The sequence below is a fragment of the Corythoichthys intestinalis genome, chromosome 19 (assembly GCF_030265065.1).
Source record: "Corythoichthys intestinalis isolate RoL2023-P3 chromosome 19, ASM3026506v1, whole genome shotgun sequence".
Classification (NCBI taxonomy): domain Eukaryota; kingdom Metazoa; phylum Chordata; class Actinopteri; order Syngnathiformes; family Syngnathidae; genus Corythoichthys; species Corythoichthys intestinalis.
Genome location: NC_080413.1, coordinates 1,374,221 through 1,394,098, shown reverse-complemented (window position 1 = coordinate 1,394,098; position 19,878 = coordinate 1,374,221). Strand labels below are relative to the sequence as shown.

At 43.1% G+C, this 19,878-nt stretch overlaps 3 protein-coding genes across 7 annotated transcripts in view; 1 reads left to right on the top strand and 2 right to left on the bottom strand.

Moving 5' to 3' along the window:
- The window catches only part of kidins220b (kinase D-interacting substrate 220b), a 34,387-nt gene extending 24,796 nt beyond the window's left edge, over positions 1–9,591 (top strand). For all 4 annotated transcript variants that reach the window (XM_057822834.1, XM_057822832.1, XM_057822833.1 and 1 more), the window contains 4 exons: positions 806–943; positions 1,009–1,107; positions 1,175–1,381; positions 4,986–9,591. In XM_057822834.1, the coding sequence (XP_057678817.1) occupies positions 806–943; positions 1,009–1,107; positions 1,175–1,381; positions 4,986–5,816 (1,275 nt within the window). In that variant the 3' untranslated portion in view covers positions 5,817–9,591. The remainder of the gene's footprint in view (positions 1–805; positions 944–1,008; positions 1,108–1,174; positions 1,382–4,985) is intronic.
- Positions 9,585–10,779, bottom strand: LOC130907579 (transcription factor SOX-12-like). Its single transcript, XM_057822836.1, has one exon. The coding sequence runs from the start codon at positions 10,762–10,764 to the stop codon at positions 9,787–9,789; it is 978 nt and encodes a 325-aa protein (XP_057678819.1). The 5' UTR covers positions 10,765–10,779; the 3' UTR covers positions 9,585–9,786.
- Positions 10,780–11,476: 697 nt separating this feature from the next.
- The window catches only part of LOC130907819 (arf-GAP with SH3 domain, ANK repeat and PH domain-containing protein 2-like), a 29,565-nt gene continuing 21,163 nt past the window's right edge, over positions 11,477–19,878 (bottom strand). Inside the window, exons 20-25 of one of the 2 annotated variants that reach the window (XM_057823290.1) lie at positions 18,443–18,550; positions 18,087–18,381; positions 17,283–17,430; positions 12,295–12,406; positions 12,102–12,221; positions 11,477–12,031 (exon numbers count right to left, since the gene is read on the bottom strand). In XM_057823290.1, the coding sequence (XP_057679273.1) occupies positions 11,957–12,031; positions 12,102–12,221; positions 12,295–12,406; positions 17,283–17,430; positions 18,087–18,381; positions 18,443–18,550 (858 nt within the window). In that variant the 3' untranslated portion in view covers positions 11,477–11,956. The remainder of the gene's footprint in view (positions 12,032–12,101; positions 12,222–12,294; positions 12,407–17,282; positions 17,431–18,086; positions 18,382–18,442; positions 18,551–19,878) is intronic. The other variant, XM_057823291.1, reaches the window with a different exon arrangement.

The window sequence follows — 19,878 nt, the reverse complement described above, 5'->3', positions numbered from 1 at the left end:
TGACATTTCAAATTAATGTTTAACGACACGCGAAGACGTAAACAGTGAGAGAGCGGCGTGCAGTTGTTGTGCAGCTAACATGGCAGGATGTGTCTGAGGAGAACTTTTCTACATGTCCGTCCATGATCAAACGTAAGTAAATAGTGCTTAATTTTAAGAAAGTTTGTAGTGTTTCCGCGGTAATCGGTTTATTCGCGTCCATTTTTAACACAAAGTTGCGATTTCTGATGGGTTGCAAAATTTGACAGAACACCTCTGTATTAAAATGTGTGGCATGATCCCAGTATTTGACATAATACAAAACACGATGTTTACTCAGTTCCTCGTAAGTCCAATGGTCCCACATTTGTCGGACTTGTTTTGACCATTCTTCGAGGGTGAATGGGAACTTTTTGAAACCCAAAAAGGCTCACACGCCCTCCCCGGTGCAGCAACAAATCCCTGCAGCACATTTTGCTGGCGTGATGCGAAAAATAAACGAATTAATCCACAAAATCAGATGAATCCGCAGTCGTTCTGCATGTTATATAGTAATGGCTGTATTGTGAGATGGTTACTCGGCTGACGTCACATTCGCATTCTTAGTCAATCCAGGAAGTCACTCATTTTCATGGCGCGGGATTCAAAAAATTGAATGTGTAAATCGATCACTTCCACACACATCCAAGCGGTCCATTTCATTCAGGAGCATAAAATACCGCGTGAAATATGAAATAAACATGCTTTTTGGTGTCATAGGCACTTAAACGTTAGCTGTCAAATACCTTTAGAAAAGACCGCTAACTAATGGTCACGTCGCTCTCAGGGCTCCGCCTCCGTGGTTTCGGGGACCCCGCCCACCGTACTGAGCGCCATGACAACGGACGGCGTGTGCGAGCGCGTGGGTCAAATCCAGGGCATTGACCGCACCATGTTGGCTGCGTACACGGCGACCATTAGGAAGGTGAGCGACGCGATGCTGCGCCTCCTCACCCCGACGTCCGTTTTGACAACTTTGCAACTTTTCAGGCCAACGTGAACGGCCGAGTCCTATCGCAGTGCAACCTGGACGAGCTGAAGAAGGAGATGAACATGAACTTTGGAGACTGGCAGCTCTTCCGAGCTAGCGTGAGCGCACCTCGCCCCGCTCGTCCGGCTAGCCGCGTGCGTTGTCACTGACTTCCTTTCTGGGCAGGTGATGGAAATGCGGCAGACGGAGAGCCAGACGCTGTACGAGGAGACCGCCGACGAAGGAGGCGAGTCCGGCCGACGGGCTTCGGGGCCGCCGCGGGCCGACGACACGTCCCCGATGTACAGCTTCACTCTGAGCTTCGATGACCTCAGCGGCACGGGCCTGGATGAGACGGTGCCGCCGCTTAAGCGCACCGCCGCCCCCTGGACGGTAAGGAAATCCTCCTAGCTCACACTGACCAGGGTTCTCGTGGCTATTTGAGACAAATGTAACTATTTCGAGCACAAATTATGTTTTTTTTAACCCTTACAGAGTTACAGGGCACTCATTGTTAGACGTCCAATCCATTTCGACTGGGAGTGTCCAATGAACTAAAGTTCCGCCAATAGCACTCAAACACAAGCATTCACAGCCAGTCATCGTTAAATAAATAGGACATCTAAAATTTTTTAAATAACAGTGAAAACGTCCCTATTTAAGTCTTTAACTGCCACTGGCTGCAATAGACGTCCAATCCATTTGGACCGGGATGGCAAATTTTAAATGAGTTAAAAGAAGTGTTATTTTTGTCAACGACGACTAAAATGAAATTATTACGTCGACGAACAATTTTTTCATGACAATGACGAGACGATAACGAACTAAAAACGATTTTTGGGAGACTAAAACATAACGACACGAATGCCAGTTTTCGTCTAACGAGACGAAAATATGCCATAGTTGTTGTCACATGTTCACAATCAGTGTTGTTAATCTTACTGAAAAAAAGTAATTAATTATAGTTACAAATTACTTCTCCCAAAAAGTAATTGCATTAGTAACTCAATTACCTGAATGTAGACATGTGCCGGTTACCGGTTTCACGGTTTACCGTGGTGTGAAAAAGTCGCGGTTTCAAAACCACTAAAATTTTTCGTCATACCTTAGTACGGTGTTCGCTATTTTTCATGTGCCAAAACGCAGCCGAAGTGGCTTGGTGCGGCAGCGCTCACCCTTCCCGTTTGTTGCCGTGAGTGTCAGTGACGCTATTCTGCTAAACAGCCAGCAAACCCAAAAACGAACCCTCCAAACACAAGGCGTACTTTTCTTCAATTTATTGAGCTCTCAAATCGTGGTGAAATATACAAATGAATATATTTAAAACGTTGTACAACTGTATTTTTCCACGTGTGAGTAGGTTCAACAGGATAGCAGTAGCACCATGAAAAAGTTCGCCAAAAACAAAACACACATTTTCCTTTCAAATTCAATATACAAACTAACTAAAACTTACAAAGACGAATGTTAGCCTAGGCTAAAGTGGGAGAGCAGCTTCGGCGAGGTTTTATGTCTCACAGCCGCTGAGTGAGAAACAAGCTTGAATGAAGGGGGGGGGGGGGGATCGCGTCAAAGATCGCTAATTGCGAAAAGAGGTCTCACTCCTCACTTTTTCTTTGTGGATGAAACCTTTCCTCAACAGTATTTACATTTTAACTAACTTATAAAACTAACTTATACATTTTTAACTAACTTATTAACTTATGAATTCTTTGTTCTTTTTAACACAAAGGCATGACATTATGTAGACTAGAGTTGACACTGGCTGAAAATGGCGAAACTTCACTTGAGCTTCCCCCCCTCAAAAAAAGTCATACAGTATATATTTTTAATTTTATTTAGAATTTTTACTTTTTTATAGCAGTTATTTTGTTCTTGCTCTAATATTGAGCAACTTGAGCTCTGGCTGTGGGTATAGTCTAGGATCTTTTTATTTTAATTTATATGAAATATTTGTTTATTTATTTTCACATTATATTCATGTTCCAATTTGCAAATATGTTCTGAAAAAAAATCCTGTTCAATGGAAAAAAGTTTTTTTTTTTTTCTTTTTTTTTTTTTTTTTAAAACCCATACATCTCAAAATTTTGGAGCTATAATTGCAATACCGTGAAACCGCGGTATTTTTGCTCACGGTTATCGTACCGTCAAAATCTCATACCAGCACATGCCTACCTGAATGTAAGAGTAATTAGTTACTTGGCAAAGTAATTGGTGATAATTTTTTTTTTTTTTTCCCTCAAAAAAAAAAAAAAAAAAAAAAAAAAAAACATTGGCCACAAGTTTTTTGTGAAGGTTTTTGGTACAATTGGCCCGAGCCCAATTCTTAACCCTTTACCCTGAATCAGCTGTTAAAAGTTGTTAAAATTGCTCCCATTATTGCATTAGTTCCCTTCTCTCTACTTTCGACATGAAAGTTTTAAAACTGTTTCATCATTTAAAGATAGATTCAAGTCAAGATTTTGCCAATTTAGAAGTATTTTAGATAAAAAGTTACTTAGGTTCGCGAGGAAGGTTCTCTACAACAGAGCCGTCCTAAAAAGTCTACTGCTTTAAGATGGCGGCTGTCTAGTAACGCATTTAGTGCCATGTCTGTCATTTTGCATCTAGTTATATCTATATACAGTACATGTGATATCTACCATGTCTACCATATCTACCATAACATGCGGGTGTAGTTTGTAGGCTATCGGCTACAACATGTATTATTGGAGCTACCTAGCATCGCGTTTGCTCGGCGTCACGACTTTCTTGCCTCCTCCCCACTCCTGCTCTGCTCTGTCGTCTCGGTGAGTCCGTCTCCCTCTGACTTTTCGGCCAATATAGTAACTCATGCCTTTCCGTCCTCAGTAACGGTAACGGCGTTGCCAAGATGAGAAAAGTAATTAATTAGATTACCCACTACTGAAAAAAATAACGCCGTTATATTGTAACGCCGTTATTAACAACACTGTTCACAATGTGTGTCTGGTTGTGTCACTCATGTGACGTGCTGCACCCCCCAATTCACCCACTAGTGTCCTCTCCAGTCTTCCCATTGCCTGTTTTGAGATAGACACGCTAAGATTGGTCTTTTCTTGGGAAGAAGAGAGCTTTTAAAGGTCTATGCTGAGTGAACATCACACACTAAATGTAACTCATGTAACAGCATTCACGTTCACGTTAGCATCAGGCTATTGCTAACGGCGAGCGTCCTCTTAAACTCTGTGGTGAGTGATCATCACACATGAAATGTAACTTTAGCATAGCATTCGCGTTAGCATCAGGTTATTGCTAACAGTGAGCTTCCTTTTAAACTCTGACAATTTTTTTTTTTTTTTTACATACAGTTTGTGGGGTCCTGGTGTGTATATTTTATTTTTTTTTCATTTCATTTTACAGACGAAAACATTTGTATTAAATGTTGACTAAAACTAGACGAAATTAGTCTTGGTTCTGTTTGTGGATTGGACAGGAGCATTCGGGGGTTACTGTTATCAGGGCAACAAGGGTTGTGGATTTTGCCACCTCAGCGTCAATTGTCTTATTAGTCATGTTCCCATTTGGATATCGGATGTTCTCCGGTGTTCCTTGTGTTGGGACGTCCCGCCATTTGTTCTGGGCTGTCCGGGAGAACTGATTGCGAGAATTGGTGGTTCAGACGTTGGCTTGTCAGCGTCAATCTTGCTCAGTCAGTTGCATGACGCACATGTCGGGCTTCCGTGACAAGAAGGCGTCATGTATCTCTTATGCCTTATGGCAAATATATTTTGCTTGTTTTCCTTGAACTATGGTATGAGTGCTATTTATTTTATATAGGGTGTGTTAGAGTAATACAAACAGTCAAAGAGTAAATATGAGAAAAGTTACTATTCCCTGAATGATTATGTTAAGTGTGTTAGAGTAATACAAACAGTCAATTGGTAGTTTAGAGCACACGGGAACCCTGGTTAACGTCTAAAACGGGGTGTCTTTTCAGTCCCTTGCGTGACCACGCGTTTTGTCTTTCTGCTGGCAGGGCGGCCCCCGGCGCGCCGGCAGCGTCAGCAGCCTCAACTCGCAGGAGTCCAGCAATGACATCGCCAAACTGACGGACAAACAGCAGGCCGAGTACCGCTGCGCCTACCAGGAGTACATATCGCAGATGGCCCAACTGGAGGGCGGCGATAAAGCGCTCCGGCCGCAGCACGGACACTCGGACGGCGCCGAGCAAGACGGGCGCAAGCGGGGCGGCAAGGCGACGGACGACGAAGCGCTGGGCCCCATCCGGGAAGAAGACGAGAAGGCGTCTCGGTCCCCGCCGGCCCGAAAGACGTCGGCCGAACGAGGCGGCCTCTTCCCGGGCGGCCCTCGCTACCAGAAGCTGACCGACGACGACGAAGACTCCGAGGAGGCCAAATCGGGCGTGCGCTCGCTGCCGCTGAAGGGCAAGGACTACCTGTCGGACGCCACGCTGGACAAGAAGGACTCGTCCGACTCGGGCGTGCGCTCCAACGAGAGCTCGCCCAACCACTCGCTGCAGGACGAGGAGGCCGAGCCGTCGCGGTCCGACTCCCTCCGGCGGGGTCCTCCCGCCCCAGCCGACGAGACCCGCATGTCCATCTGCAGCCCCGACGAGGCCTGGAACCTCAACCGCGCGCCCGGCATCGTCACCGCCGTCAACAACAATGTCCGGCAGGGCGGGCGCACCTCCGACGACGTCCCGCCCGCAACCCGTCCGGGCCCCGACAACGAGAACGTGCGCGTGGTCCACTTGAAGAGGGGCCTGAAACCGGGAGACCCCCCAGAGGTCTGCTCCCTGACGGCCGACGCCGTCGCCTTCGGAGACGAGCGCGAGAGCATCCTGTGACTGACGGCGCCGCTCCCGATCAAGGTCGGAAAAATTTCCCAGTTCGGAACGTTCCACGCTGCGAAAAATTGCAATTGACAAAAAAATGGAGAGACAGCCAGAACCAAAAGTGGTATTTACCAAAATCCATTTTGCCATGTGGCATTTTTTTGCCATGTGCCAAAATGGATTTTGCCATGTGGCATTTTTTTTTTGCTATATGGCAAAAAAGATTTTGCCATGTGGCATTTTTTTTTTGCCATGTGGCTTTTTTTTTTGCCATGTGCCAAAATGGATTTTGCCATGTGGCTTTTTTTTTTTTTTTTTTTGGCCATGTGGCATTTTCTTGCCATGTGGCAAAATGAGATTTTGCCATGTGGCATTTTATTTTTGCTATATAGCATTTTCTTGCCATGTGGCAAAAATGATTTTGCCATGTGACATTTTTTTTGCCATGTGGCAAAAATGATTTTGCCACGTGGCATTTTTTTGCCATTTGGCATTTTTTTTGCCATATGGCAAAATTGATTTTGCCATGTGACATTTTTTGGCATGGATGTGCATGACCTGCCAAAATGCCATATACCCCAAAAAAATGCCAGACATCAAAATTCATTTTTTCACATGGCAAACAAATGCCACATGGCAAAATCCCATTTTGTCACATACCAAATACCACTTTTCGTTCTCGGCCCTGCTGAAAAAATGGGCATTTCCAATTTCACTGAATTTTACACCAGATAAAAACTCGGTTAATGTATGGGTGTCAAACTGGCGGCCTGCCACATTTTGTGTGGCCTGCAGAAGTCCATGTGCATCGACCACCTGCGTGAAGTTGGCCCTCCATCAGACGCAAACTATATAAAAATTATGTCAATCGTTACAATTCTTTTATAGGTCAATATGAGGTCAACCAGCCCCCCATTTTGATTAAAAATGGCTAATGGATTTATGCTTCGTTTTTGCTGTTATTGTTTTTGAGCTATTGAGACTCGCAGCCCCTGACTTCTTGCAAAATGGACCCAAATGGGCAGGGGTGCTGGAAGTCACTCACAGCAGGGGGTGCTGAGGATCTTTTTTAGTTTTTACCATCCAAAAACAGCCGTTTTGGTCCAAATTTGTCCTGCTTGCGTGTTTTCTTGGGCGGGCACAATGGCAGTACACACGCATGCTGGATAGTTTACGTACTACTACTAGGTCACTACAAAGACAGCATTTTTCACTTTTTGTAAAGAAGAAAATCGTTTTTTGCGCCATGTTAACGCCACTTCTGTCAACAGTTAACTTTTCCGTTCCAATAGCGCCTTACTCAACTTGACCTGGTAGCAGGCAAGGTGTCAGTTGGCGACCATGTTATTGACAAACAAAAACGTTTTCAACATATACATTTAATCTCCAATGTTAAATGTGCTATTGTTTCATTGTAGGTTTTTTTCCCCATTTTTATTTTTGACAAAAATAATCTACCATAACTTTTTCTTTCTCCCCAACACCAGCAGCGACGGAGGGGCTACGATTGACGTCATCACTCAAAATGAATCCCTCAAAAACGATAGCAAACGAAACTTTTCACAGCATAAACAATTGACACCATTTTTAATCAAAATGGGGAGCTGGTTGACCTCAGATTGACCAATAAAAGAATTGTAAAATATCTTAAATGGTAGTAGCACAAACGAAACTTTTTTCCACGTTACACAAGCCCAAACGATTGACATTTTTATATAAATTTGTCTTTCACATAGGTGCATCAACTTCACGTTCTTCACTAAAATTAGTCAGATTTCCATTTTGCGTAAATCAAGAGTATTTCTTCTCAAAAATGATAATTGTTTACAGATTCCCCTTTCTTTTTGAAAATTGTAAGATGCAAATGAAAAATAAATGCGCGAACGTTACAAAATGAACCACTGAACACCTCGCGCTGTCAATGGCAGCCAATTGATTTAAAAACACATTGTGACAAAAATGAGTTAGACGCCCCTGAATAAGGAGTTAAAAATGGCGCATTTGTGAAATTCCGTCACCCCAATTCCAACGGACTTTCTCTAATTTGAAATACAGTGGTACCTCGACATACAATCGCTCCGACACAATATTTTCGACATCCGACGTAAAATTTGACTCGCAATGTTTCTACATCCGACGACATGCTGGAAATACGGCGACATGACAGCACCGCAAACGAACGCACGGCAGATTTTCTTGTCAGAAATCAACACAGGTTTCAAAAAAGTTGGTACAGTTGGTGAAACAAGGAAAAAAGCGATGCTTACCTTTGAAATGAAGATGCAAATTATAGAAAAATATGAGCGTGGGGTGCGCATCCGTGAACTGGCTCAACAATACAGCTTCACGGTCCGCGGTGCGTTCAGGTACGGCAAAAAGTGTCCGCCACATTAAAATCCCGATTCATTACATTATTTACAGGAATAATTATTATCATTATATTATTCCAATTTATAATAATTTATTTGTTTTGCTATGTTTAATTGCTATTTGTAGTAGTACCAGCAGTATTTATTAAGGATTTAATGGAGGTTTTTGGGCTGTGGAACGAATTAATTGCATTATAATGTATTCCTATGGGAAAATCCTGCTCGACATATGCCCGTTGACATACAAACAAGGTCCTGGAACGATTTAACTTCGTATGTTGAGTAGGCCTGCAGCTATCGATTATTTAAGTAGTCAATTAATCGATGACCTAGTTAGTTCGAATAATAATCAAATAATCGGATAAGGAACATAAAAAATTCAAACGGTATAAAAAAAAAAAAAAAAAAGAATGAAGATATATGTGCAACAAAAGAACAATTGGCTAACAGGAGTCGCTAGTTTAATTGCTATAAAATGCCAACGTGTTTTACAATGCTCTTAACAAATAGTTTAAACACATATTCCCACAAAGAACAGCTAAATATACCTTTAAACTAAATGACGAATGCATTAAAAAAAAAAACATTAGCTCAAACAAAAACTTATGTTGGTCTTTACAGGGAGCAGCTGGATTCAGCCATGTGAAATGAGACAGACTAGAGGGCAATGTATCCACCCAAATCAATAAAACCAAATGCAAAAAACAAACCATTACAACACCACTTTAAACGAATACTCGAGGCAGCAAAATTTAAATTTTTTCTAATCGAATACTCGAGTTAATCGATTAATCATTGCAGCACTAATGTAGAGGTACCACTGTGCAAGCTTTCTCGTCGTAAATGTTTGCATGGTTAGACGTCAAGTAAAACCGCGTTGTGCGATTTGTGCTCGGTGTTGTTTTGAGTAGGGCGCCCCCAAGCGACGGCAACTAGAATTTTCTTCATTGTCAAAAGTCGAAAAGGTTCGACTTTCACGAAAAGAAAAAAAGAATCAGTGGCAAAGGCCAAACGATGTTAGATGTCAAGAGTTGTACTTTCAATAGCTTGCTTTTATTTTGAAATTCCAAAATATTGCTTTGCATGCAAGTGTTTAAAAAATATTGAAAATGTTCTGGAAAAAACGTCTAAAACTTTTAAGACTTGTGCTTTCCATAGCTCGCTTTTATTTTGAAATTTCAAAATACCGCTTTGCATGCAAGTGTTTAAAAAAAAAAAAAAGCACCGAGACCACCTCCTTTCGTGTTTAGTGCAAATGTATTGGCAAAAAAAATTGTAGACCAACGGTAGTGATTGATGCCCCGCCCCTTGTGACGTATCAATGTCGTGCTAAACCCCAGTGACGTCAAGCTGTCGTGATGACGTGTAAACTGCATGACCATGTGACCGTATGGAAATAAAAACCAGATGGTGTCGCATCCTTATTTATTGGCCATTTGTCTAACGTTTCCTTTCAAATTTGACAAAACAGGAAGCAGAACTCTAATGCTGTAACGTGACCAACTCAAAACATTCACGCACTTCTACAGCAAACCGCAACGAGTGCGTGAAGAAAAACCATACAAAAACAGTTGGTAGGGGTCGCTTCAGGAACAACAAAGTCCCGGCCCGGTTCAGAAGGTGAACACAAGGTCCGAGAAGTCCCCGGTTATCATTCGGCTGAGTTCGGGCGTGAAGTAGTCCGGGAAGTCAAAGTGGGAGCCGTGGCCCCGCTCGAAGGCGCTCGGGTCCTTATCCAAATCCTTGTCGACTAGAGAGAAGCTGATGTTGACCGGTTCTGAGGCGGGGGGGCTGAGCGGCTCTAGGTCCCGCTCGTCCCCGCAGCACGACGACGACGAAGAAGACGTGTCCAGAAAGAAGGTTCCGGCGGACAGCTGGCGCGTAGTGTTCTGGAAGAGGAGCCAGGTCGAATCCTGTGCGGGTTCCTCTTCATCTTCCGAGTCACTAAAGTCCCGCTTGAGCACGAAGCGGCCTCCCGGCTCGGGCCGAGCTCGCTGCTGCTTGGCGCCTCCTCGGACGCTAGTGTGGGCCGTCTTGCCCTTCTTCTTGGGTCGGTACTTGTAGTCAGGGTGGTCGGCCATGTGCTGTAGGCGGAGCCGCTCGGCCTCGCGAACGAACGGAACCTTCTCGGATTTGTCCAAAGACTTCCAGCGTTTGCCCAGCCGCTTGGAAATCTCGGCGTTGTGCACTTCAGGCGACTGCTCCATGATCTTCCTGCGCTCCATTTTGGACCAAACCATGAAGGCGTTCATGGGCCGTTTGATGTGAGCCGCCACCGACGAAGGCGCCTCTTTGCCGCCATGCTGCCGTCTCTGCTGTTGTTGCCGCCGCCGTTGGACCATGCTAGCCCCCGTAATTCTCCTCTTTGCTGGCCTATCGAGCGGCCGGCCGACACGGCTCCTTTCGACGTGTCGAATGGAGAAGCGAAGAGCTTGTGGAGAGTCGCCGCCGAAGAAACGACCGGCCTCTTTGTTAAACGAAGCGGTAACCGGCGTCCGTGCTGCCGTCGGCCAATCGTAGACCGCCTTTCTTGCCGACCGCCGGCCTCGCAGACGCTTCGGCCAATCGCCACTCGGCTTTCCGAACACCATCCCGCCTTTAAGACAACTCGGCCAATCGCAGCTCAGAAACACGTTGCTTTTCTTCCCGCCTTTATCGCTTTCACAGCCAATCGTAGCTTAGGGCCCGCCCACCCTTTTTCCAGCCTCTTTTAAAAGTTTTTAAAGCATTTGAATCAAGAATGCACACAAAAATGTTTTCATTCAAAATAGGTAACGTTTCGATTTTTGAAAAAAAAATAATGTATATATATATATATATATATATATATTTACTAACAAAAGTAATGTCCTCTTAGGTAATGTTCCCTTCGCATGCTCTGGGAAAGATGATCCTTTACCACTTGCTAATTGGTAATTACGAGCACATCCTGGTCATGTGCTTTTTTTTTTTTTTTTGCTAAAGTAGCAAAAAACATGACAGACACGGACTTTATTTTGGTTTGTTGTGTTTGGAAAATTGTTTTAGACCTATTCATCTACAACAAGAAGAGGGTGCATCAAAAGGCAAATGGTAAGTTTTTGTTATTTTCAATAAATTAGCACTACTAATATCGTTTCACCCATAAATGGAGAAAAGTGGGTGTCCAAATAACTGGGAAATTGAAAATGAACCGTCGGGGGGGAAAAATGGTTATTTCCATTCACAACTCCTCGTTCGTTCGTTGCCATTTTGAAAGGTAAAAACTCAGGTTTCAAAATAAATTCCAAGTAGAAAATAGACTTGAATGGGCATGCGCTTTCACATTCAATTCAATTTTATTTGTATATCCCTATATCACAGTCATTTTGCTATACAGTCATACAGTAGATGAATGAGAAACCTTTGGGAGAACCATCTTGATTTACAGATTACAGATGTCTTACATCCAAATAATGACATGGGAGTCAATTGGTTTTGCTGAATAATTGATTTAAAAGACGCTTCGGCAAGTTTAAAGCCACTCCTAGTTCAGGTTGGTTTCACAAAATATTAAGAGAGTACATGTTGTGTATTATTAAAACTGTTACATGCTCTAGTTTAGCCTTTAATGCTAACACATCATGGGAAACAAAGCATTTAACTTTGGCCGCCAATGACTGCTTTAGACGTCTAATCCATTTAGAATGTGAGGGGCCAGTGAACAAACCGTCATTCGCCCTTCTCCCAGTCAAAATGGATTGCACATCTAGCGCCGTCGATGAGTGAAGCGAGCGCCTGTTGACCAAGACGCAGAAGGCGACGTCATTCGGTGATGAAATGTACGAAGGTGACCGGAAAGACTCCTCGCCGGGCGGGTTCGGCCTCCACGTGGCCCACCTGAAGCAGAGCATGGCGACCAGTCAAATGGCGTTGCGTCGTTTCCCGGCAAACTAAAGCGCTCACTCACCCACCACTCGCTGTCCTCCTCGCCCTCCACCACAATGACCTCGCCTTCCTCGAACGTCAGCTCGTCGGGGTTGTCGGCGGAGCATCTGTAGATGGCCCGCACTCGTTTGGGCCTGGACGCCTGTGTGCGGGACACAATAGCTTATTTTACTCCCGAGTGTCTAGAGGAAATTGAAAAGGTTCGTAAAACTTACGCTGAAGGCGGTTCTCGGTTTGGGCGTCGGAGGCTCCAAGGTTTCAGGGGACCGGACGGGACCTCGTCTGTCTGTTCTTAGTGATGATCTCTGCGGGGCTCGTCTGTCCGATCTGGAATCAGCACAAATTACACTCGCAACGCAGTTCAGACCGCGCCAGTAAAATGTTTACTAGTTTAGAACCAGTGCCAACTAGAGGCGTGCGAAATTTCTGATTCTTAGATTAGTCGCGATTCGGCCGTGGAAGATTCGAGAACGATTCACGCAATGAGGAACGGACCAAGAGTAAATATCATGTTCAACTCATGCCGCTAGATAAAAAAACAGTCATACCTGACTGCGGCTGACAGCCGCTACAAACATACGGCTACAGTAGATATCATATATATGTAGAGCAAGATGCAAAATGACAGACGACGTCGGTGTTAGAACATGTATTATTGAACAGAGATGTGAAATGACACTTTCCGGCGTAAGTAAACAGCCGCCATCTTAAAGCAGTAGACCTCTCTAGAAGGCTCTGTTGTAGCGAACCTAATTAACTTTTTATCTAAAATACTCCTAAATCGGCAGAATGTTGTCTTGAATGTATCTTTAAATGATGAAATTGTTTTAGAACTTTGACAAAAGTAGACAGAAGGGAAATTATGGAATAACGGGAGCAATTTTAACAACTGTAACAGTTCATTCACAACATTAAATTAATTGAATGTAGTTTAAAGTGCATGTGACACGAAAAAGCATGTTTATTTCATAATACACGCGGTATTTTATGCTCCTGAATGATATGGACCGCTTGGATGTGTGTGGAAGCCATCGCTATATTTATTTAGTTTTTTGAATCCCGCGCCATGAAAATGAGTGACTTCCGGCTTCAGTCTCGCATTGAGGAGGAGGGCGCTGTGACGTGTACGGTAGAAGACGTCCTCTTCATGCTACAGTGTACTGTTGTGTATGAGGACGAAGGATTCAGCTGATTTTGCGGATGAATACGTTTATTTTTCGCATCACGCCAGCCAAACGGCTGCAGAAAAATCATTCTGTATGAGGGAGAGGCGTATGCGCCTTTTTGGAGTTTCAAAAGGTTCCCATTCACCGTGGATATTTACTGTGGGACCATTGGACTTACGAGGAAGTGAGTAAACATCTTGTTTAGTATTATGTCAAATATTAATACAGCTATTACAAAGTAAACACTACAAACTTTCTTTAAATAAAGGACTACTTACGTTTGATCATTGATAGGCATGTAAAAAGCTCTCCTCATGCACATTAGCAGCACGTTAGCTGCACAACAACTGCAGCCGCCCTCCTCCGGGGAACGAACTGTAAATTGCTCTCCGCCGGGCGGTTTACCGATCCGCGAAGACAATCGACAACCCAGTCGTCGTGTCAAATAATCCAGGCGAGTTATGTGTGATTTTCCGCTTCGAAGACTTTGAAACATCACTCGGTTCGGGTTAGCATGTCGGCTAGCTGTCACGCCTTTTGGGTTGTTTACATTCTCCGAAGCCGGGGAAGGGAAATGACATATGTCCGATTTAGGTGTCATAAAATATCGTTCGGGAGGTGCGACAGTAAAGGTGAAGTCGAAAGTTTTGACCATTATGGAGTCATTTTGCCATGTCGTCTTGAATAAATGTATTTTTATTATTTCATATTCCATTTAGCACAAGACTTATTTGTCATGACCATGCCGTTTATTTAGCAATTGGGGAAAATGCTTGGATAAAAAGAACATCTTGTAAAAATATTGAAGTAAAGAGACAGAAACAATGACATTTTGCAGCTCTCTTCGTCGCATTTTCCTCGTTGTGAATAGTTCCCCCTCGACGGGCTGACTGGTTCTTCTCAAGCCATTTATATAGCTATTGGGGAAAAATACTTGGATAAAAAGAATATCCTGTAAAAGTATTGGAGTAGAGAGACTGAAACAATGACGTTTTGCGGCTCTCTTCGTCGCGTTTTCCTCGCTCTGAATAATTCCCCCTCAATGGGCTGAATAGTAAAACCGATGAGCCCAGTCTACCGCTGACGTCATCCACCTGTTGGGGACGCTAAAGCCCTATAATGGTAGGCGTGGCTAACAAACAGATTAAAAAACTTAATTTCTCGTCATCTGCACTTTGCTAAATTGTTGTATATAGTCGAATAGTCTCAAAATATGATTCTAATTCACATAATAATGCCATTTAAGACTTTTTTTCTCATGTCGTATGCTCTTTAAAGCTGCTGATACAGAATGGGGACTGGAGTTTTTTTTTTAATTTACTGTTATGTTTGTATATCTGTTTACTGTTATATTTTAACTTGATACTGAAATAGTAGTTTGGTTCAGCCTGAGAGGATTTTTGAACAATTTTGGAACTAATGTAAAAAAACATTTAAAAAAAAAAAAGGAGGGGGGTGCATCAATAATCATTTTATAATCGAATCGGAGCCTCTGAATCGTAATCGAATCGTTAGGTGCCCAAAGATTCCCAGCTCTCGTGCCAACCAGTTCAGACAAGTTGATTTCAATTAGCGGCGATACATTAACTTCATATAAGAAGCCATGGTGTGACCAAGAAAAACTAGGGGTGTGACAAATGTCTAAAAAAAAAAAAAAAAAAAACTACCAAAGCTACCAAAATCTTCCACCATAATAGTGTCTCAGATAAAGCTCAGGCTGCCTTGACGGTGCTCGACACACAATCCATTTAGACTGGGAACGTTCGTTCATTCGAAACCAGAGCATTCACAGTCATTCTGTCCAATTTTCGGGGCATTTAAAGGTCATTTCCTGTTGAGTTTGAGTCACTGCCTATTCATTTGGGTGATTCCCAGGTCTGTAACACAAAATGAACAGGAAGTGACCCATAAAATACGCCAAAATCAATAGGAAGTAACTAGGGCTGCAGTTATCCATTATTTTAGTATTCGATTAATCGCTGAACTAGTTAGTTCGAATAATCGAGTAATTGGATAAGGCACATGAAAAATAAAAATACCTGAGCTGAGCCTCAAACAGTATAAAAATAAATAAATAAATAAGGATCTATGGACAACAAAAGCACAACTGGCTAACTTGCATAGCAAAAGTCCGCCAGCTTAAATTCTATAAAGCGTTTTTTTTTTTTTTAAATAACATTGCTCTTAACAAATGGTTCAGAAACATTCCCACAAAAAATGGCAAAATATACCTATAAACTAAATTATGAATGCATTAAAAAAAACATTAGCTCAAACAAAAACTCTGCTTATGTTGGTCTTAACATGGAGCAGCTGGATTCAGCCATGTGAAATGAGGCAGACAAGAGGGCAGTGTATCCACCCAAATCAATAAAACTAAATGCAAACACTTTCAAAAATAAACCAACGCCACATTAATTAAACAAATACTCAAAGCAGCAAAATTTAATTCAAATCTTTTTTTCTAATCGAATACTCAAGTGTATGTGTGTGGTTTCTTTAAAAAAAGAAATTCACTTTCAATTTACTTTCAACTTTACTATCTAGCAATAACTCAAGCACCAATATGCTTCTCAAAACCAATACAGACGCTTAGGAAACTATTAGCATAATTGCTAACTAGCTTAGTGCTCCGAGAAAATTAGTAATGTCTTATCAACAAAGAGTGCAATTGGCTTCACGATCTAACAACATAAAAGACAATCTAACTGTCGATATTTCGTGATAATATTAATTCAGCAACTCAACTGAAGTGTAGCAGTGAACTCTCTCTCTCTCTTGCTCTAATCACTGGCACGCATGCACACAGCCTCACATGACACGCAAACAAGGACCCAAACGGGACTGCTCATAGCTGCCGGCAAAAATTCATGATCAAATTCTTTGGCAATTTATTAATCGATTAGTTTTTGCAGCCTCATTAAGAAGCTAGTTTACATAAAAAGATGTCTGAAAGTTGGCAAAAATGTGAATTGTTGTTTTCCGAAGTAAACACAAATTTTTTTTTCATGTGCTACTTTGATTTAAAAATATAATCTGATCGTATTTTCAACAGAGAAGTTATATATACATGAGGGCTGTCAAACGATTAAAATTTTTAATCGAGTTAATTACAGCTTAAAAATTAATTAATCGTAATTAATCGCAATTAATTGCAATTCAAACCATCAATAAAATATGCCATATTTTTCTGTAAATTATATATATTCTGTAAAATAAATTGTTGGAATGGAAAGATAAGACACAAGATGGATATATACATTCAACATACGGTATATAAGGACTGTAGTGGGCATTTCACTCTACTGTCATTTAAATCTGTCTATGCTATCCTCCCTCCGAAGCGTCCACTTTTTCCAAAGCTAGACAGCTAGTGAACGACGCCTTAATAATCAGACTTCTTCCTTTTTCATCTGATTTATTAATAAAATGGCCTCAAACCATTGTTCTCTTTAGACCGCTGTGAAACTACAAAAAAAAAGTACACAAGCATTGCATTAGCAACAACGTTAGCTTAGCACGCTATACAGGTTCACTCAACATAAACAAAAAGCGTCTCATACAAAAAATATAACATTTCGCTTACTAACATAATATGTACATTCGTTACAACAACCATACTTACGGACAAATCTTGTCCAAGGATCATATAAGCACAACATTACAACGTAGGCATCAGCCCGAGACGTCGTGCAGCCATATTGAACTGGCAAGAAAACAATAAACCATGTCGCAAAGCGACCACAAGAGTTTGCTGTTAGACAGCACAAAAAGCCTTGCTGTAAAACTTACCAAAAGGCAGAATACTGTCTGAGCGGGACATGTGCGTTAATTGCGTCAAATATTTTAACGTGATTAATTTTTAAAAAATTAATTACCGCCCGTTAACGCGATAATTTTGACACCCCTAATATATATATATAAATTTCAAGAATTTAGACAAGTTTAACGTGAAGAAAGTCCGGTATGATTAATTGGTTATACAAATATTTGTCGATTAATTGTTACACCTCTATTAAGAATGGAGTGATGCTTACCCGCTAGGCGATTTGGGCCCTGGTGGTCTGGGGCCTGAGGGAGGTGCTTTATGTTGAGGAGGAGGACCCGGTGGCAGAGGCGGCGGATGAGAGGGGGCGGTCCGGGCCCTGTGATTGGCCGGAGGGGGCGGAGGAGCCACGGGGAGAACTGAGGGCAGTCACGGCAAGAAAGTCTCACTAATTTACAGGAAGCGACAGTCACAGATAGCAACATAGTCTGTACTAACCTTTTATTTTTTTTAACTATACCTCTTTCTTTTAATACTAAATGGCCGCATACTTGAATGTAAAATCATTGCTCTCAGCTTGCCGGCTCGGTCAGACACTGCTTATCGACGTCTACGAGTGATAAACTCATTTGAATAGCAGGCAGAAGCACGAAAAGGCCTTTTATCGCCCCTACCAACATGGCCGCCCTGAGGCAACGTTCCCATTCAAATCATTGGCATTGAAATGAAGTTATAACTATCTTACTTTAAAAGACTATATCATCAATGTCACACCATCTGCTATTGACGCCGCTAGATGTCCAATCATTTTAAAATAGGAGGGTTGGCAGCGGATGAGCAAACTTTAATTCGCTGCCACCCTCACGCTTCAAATGGACGTGGACTAGTGATGACCTCATTGAAGTTCACCGAAGACGGATGATTGGACGTCTGTCATAACGCTCTTTTCTTTACGGCATAGTGGTCGCTGGCGGCCGTCTTAGGTAGGGCGAACCTACAGTCTAAAACTAAATCTCATATTGCGCAGCATCGGCGTGTTCAAATCTTAGCAAAGCCGTATGGGCGCGACACTCACCGTACACGGAAGTGTTTCTGTCCGCGGCGTCGTTTAGGGTCAGTGGGTCTGACGATGACCTCTGTCTTCCTACGGTTTCAATGGCGACCGGCTTGTTGCACCGCCCTCTGGCCGGGCCCCTGGGAGGCAGCGGGGGATCGGGACCGGGCGGCAAGCGCCGCTCCAGTATGGCGCCGTACGTCTCGTTGCTGATCATCATGCTGGGAATCTGCCCGCGGTGCCGGGCGGGCGGTGACGGAGCGCCCACGAAGCAACTCACGGGACGGTCGCGCTCTTCGCGGCGGGACGGAATGGGCTATGGGGGCAAAAAGACGGGTGTCCACCCTCTCTTGGCTTCAGCCTAGGTCTCGCCTCACCTTGTCCTCCAACTCGTCCTCGCTTTCGTCCAGGTCGTCGTTACGGAGACGCCACTCGTACTCCACGTGCACGTGAGTGTTGAACTTCCCAGATTGAGCCTGAGTCAGCTGAAACGCACGGAGCACAGTTCCAGTTTAGCGTCCTTTTCGAGCGATTTAAAGGCCACTTTTTTGTGGTGTCCAATCATGCTTCTGTGAATTCAAGTTCATCGCTAGTAGGCGCCCAATCCACTTGAAGTGGGAGGGTGGCAGCAAATGAACATGTGTGCAAAAGCTCATAGATTTCAAATAGGTAGTGTTGCATAGATACTAGTATACAACACTAAAATGACATCATCGGGATGAGAACCTGCCAATGCTGTGAAAAAAGTGCATGTCCAGATCTATTCCTCAACTGCCAGTCGACCTACCCAAGATGGCCGCCAACTACACACCTCGCCATATAAAAAGTAGCACTTGTTGCCATTCTCGAGATGATGATATACATACAATCATTCTTCTGTTGTGAATTTATCACTTGGTAGGTGTCCAATTCCGCTTCAAATGGATTGGACGTCGAGCACCGCTATTGGCAGCTACTGAGTAAATTGCAGATGCTTTAACACTGACCAAGTCATCTCGGTTGAGATTTAAGCTAGTCATGACCAGTGTTGTCAGTAACGAGTTACTGTAATCTGATTACTTTCTTTCAGTAACGAGCAATCCAACGCGTTCATTTTTCCAAGCCGGTAATCTGATTAAAGTTAGTTTCCTCGGTGCCTCATACTGTATGTAGAATGAAGAATATTGTAGTCATGTACGAAGAGCATTTGAAAAGAAAATACTGCGCTTGAGTTTGGGAGTGACATCACATCTCACGTTTTCTCATCGGGGGGGGGGGGGGGGGGGGGGGGGGGGAGAAACGGATCACGTGTATTATTACCATCCTACCTGTGCGCGCGCCGTCTGCCACGGCGGTCAACAACATAGCCTGGCTAGTGGCTACCTATCAGGATGCTAACAGTAAAGGAGCCGGAGAGATACAACAGGCGGCTGCATTTGCTCACTGGAGATACAGCCTTTACTTCACATATCCGTCCAGTAAAGATGACAAAAAATATCTCCGTGCGTTGCAAACTCTGCGCAGGCTCAGGAAGACTGTCGACCGCTAAAAACTCGACCTCCAATTCAACAAGGAAGCACTCGGAATTACAGCACAACACCAAAAAACTCAAAGCCGACAGGTAACGAGACAGCCTGCGCTTCTACAGTTTGTAACCAGCCTTTAAAATATGTGTAATTATGTACATTTTATACTTAGAGTTTGTAATCATAGGCGAAGTTTTACATTTGAGGGACTGGGGGAAAAGCATGTTAAAGACTGAAACAAAAGTCAAAAGTTTGGACACACGTCATGATTTTTGCATTTTATATATTCTCACTGAAGACATCAAAAC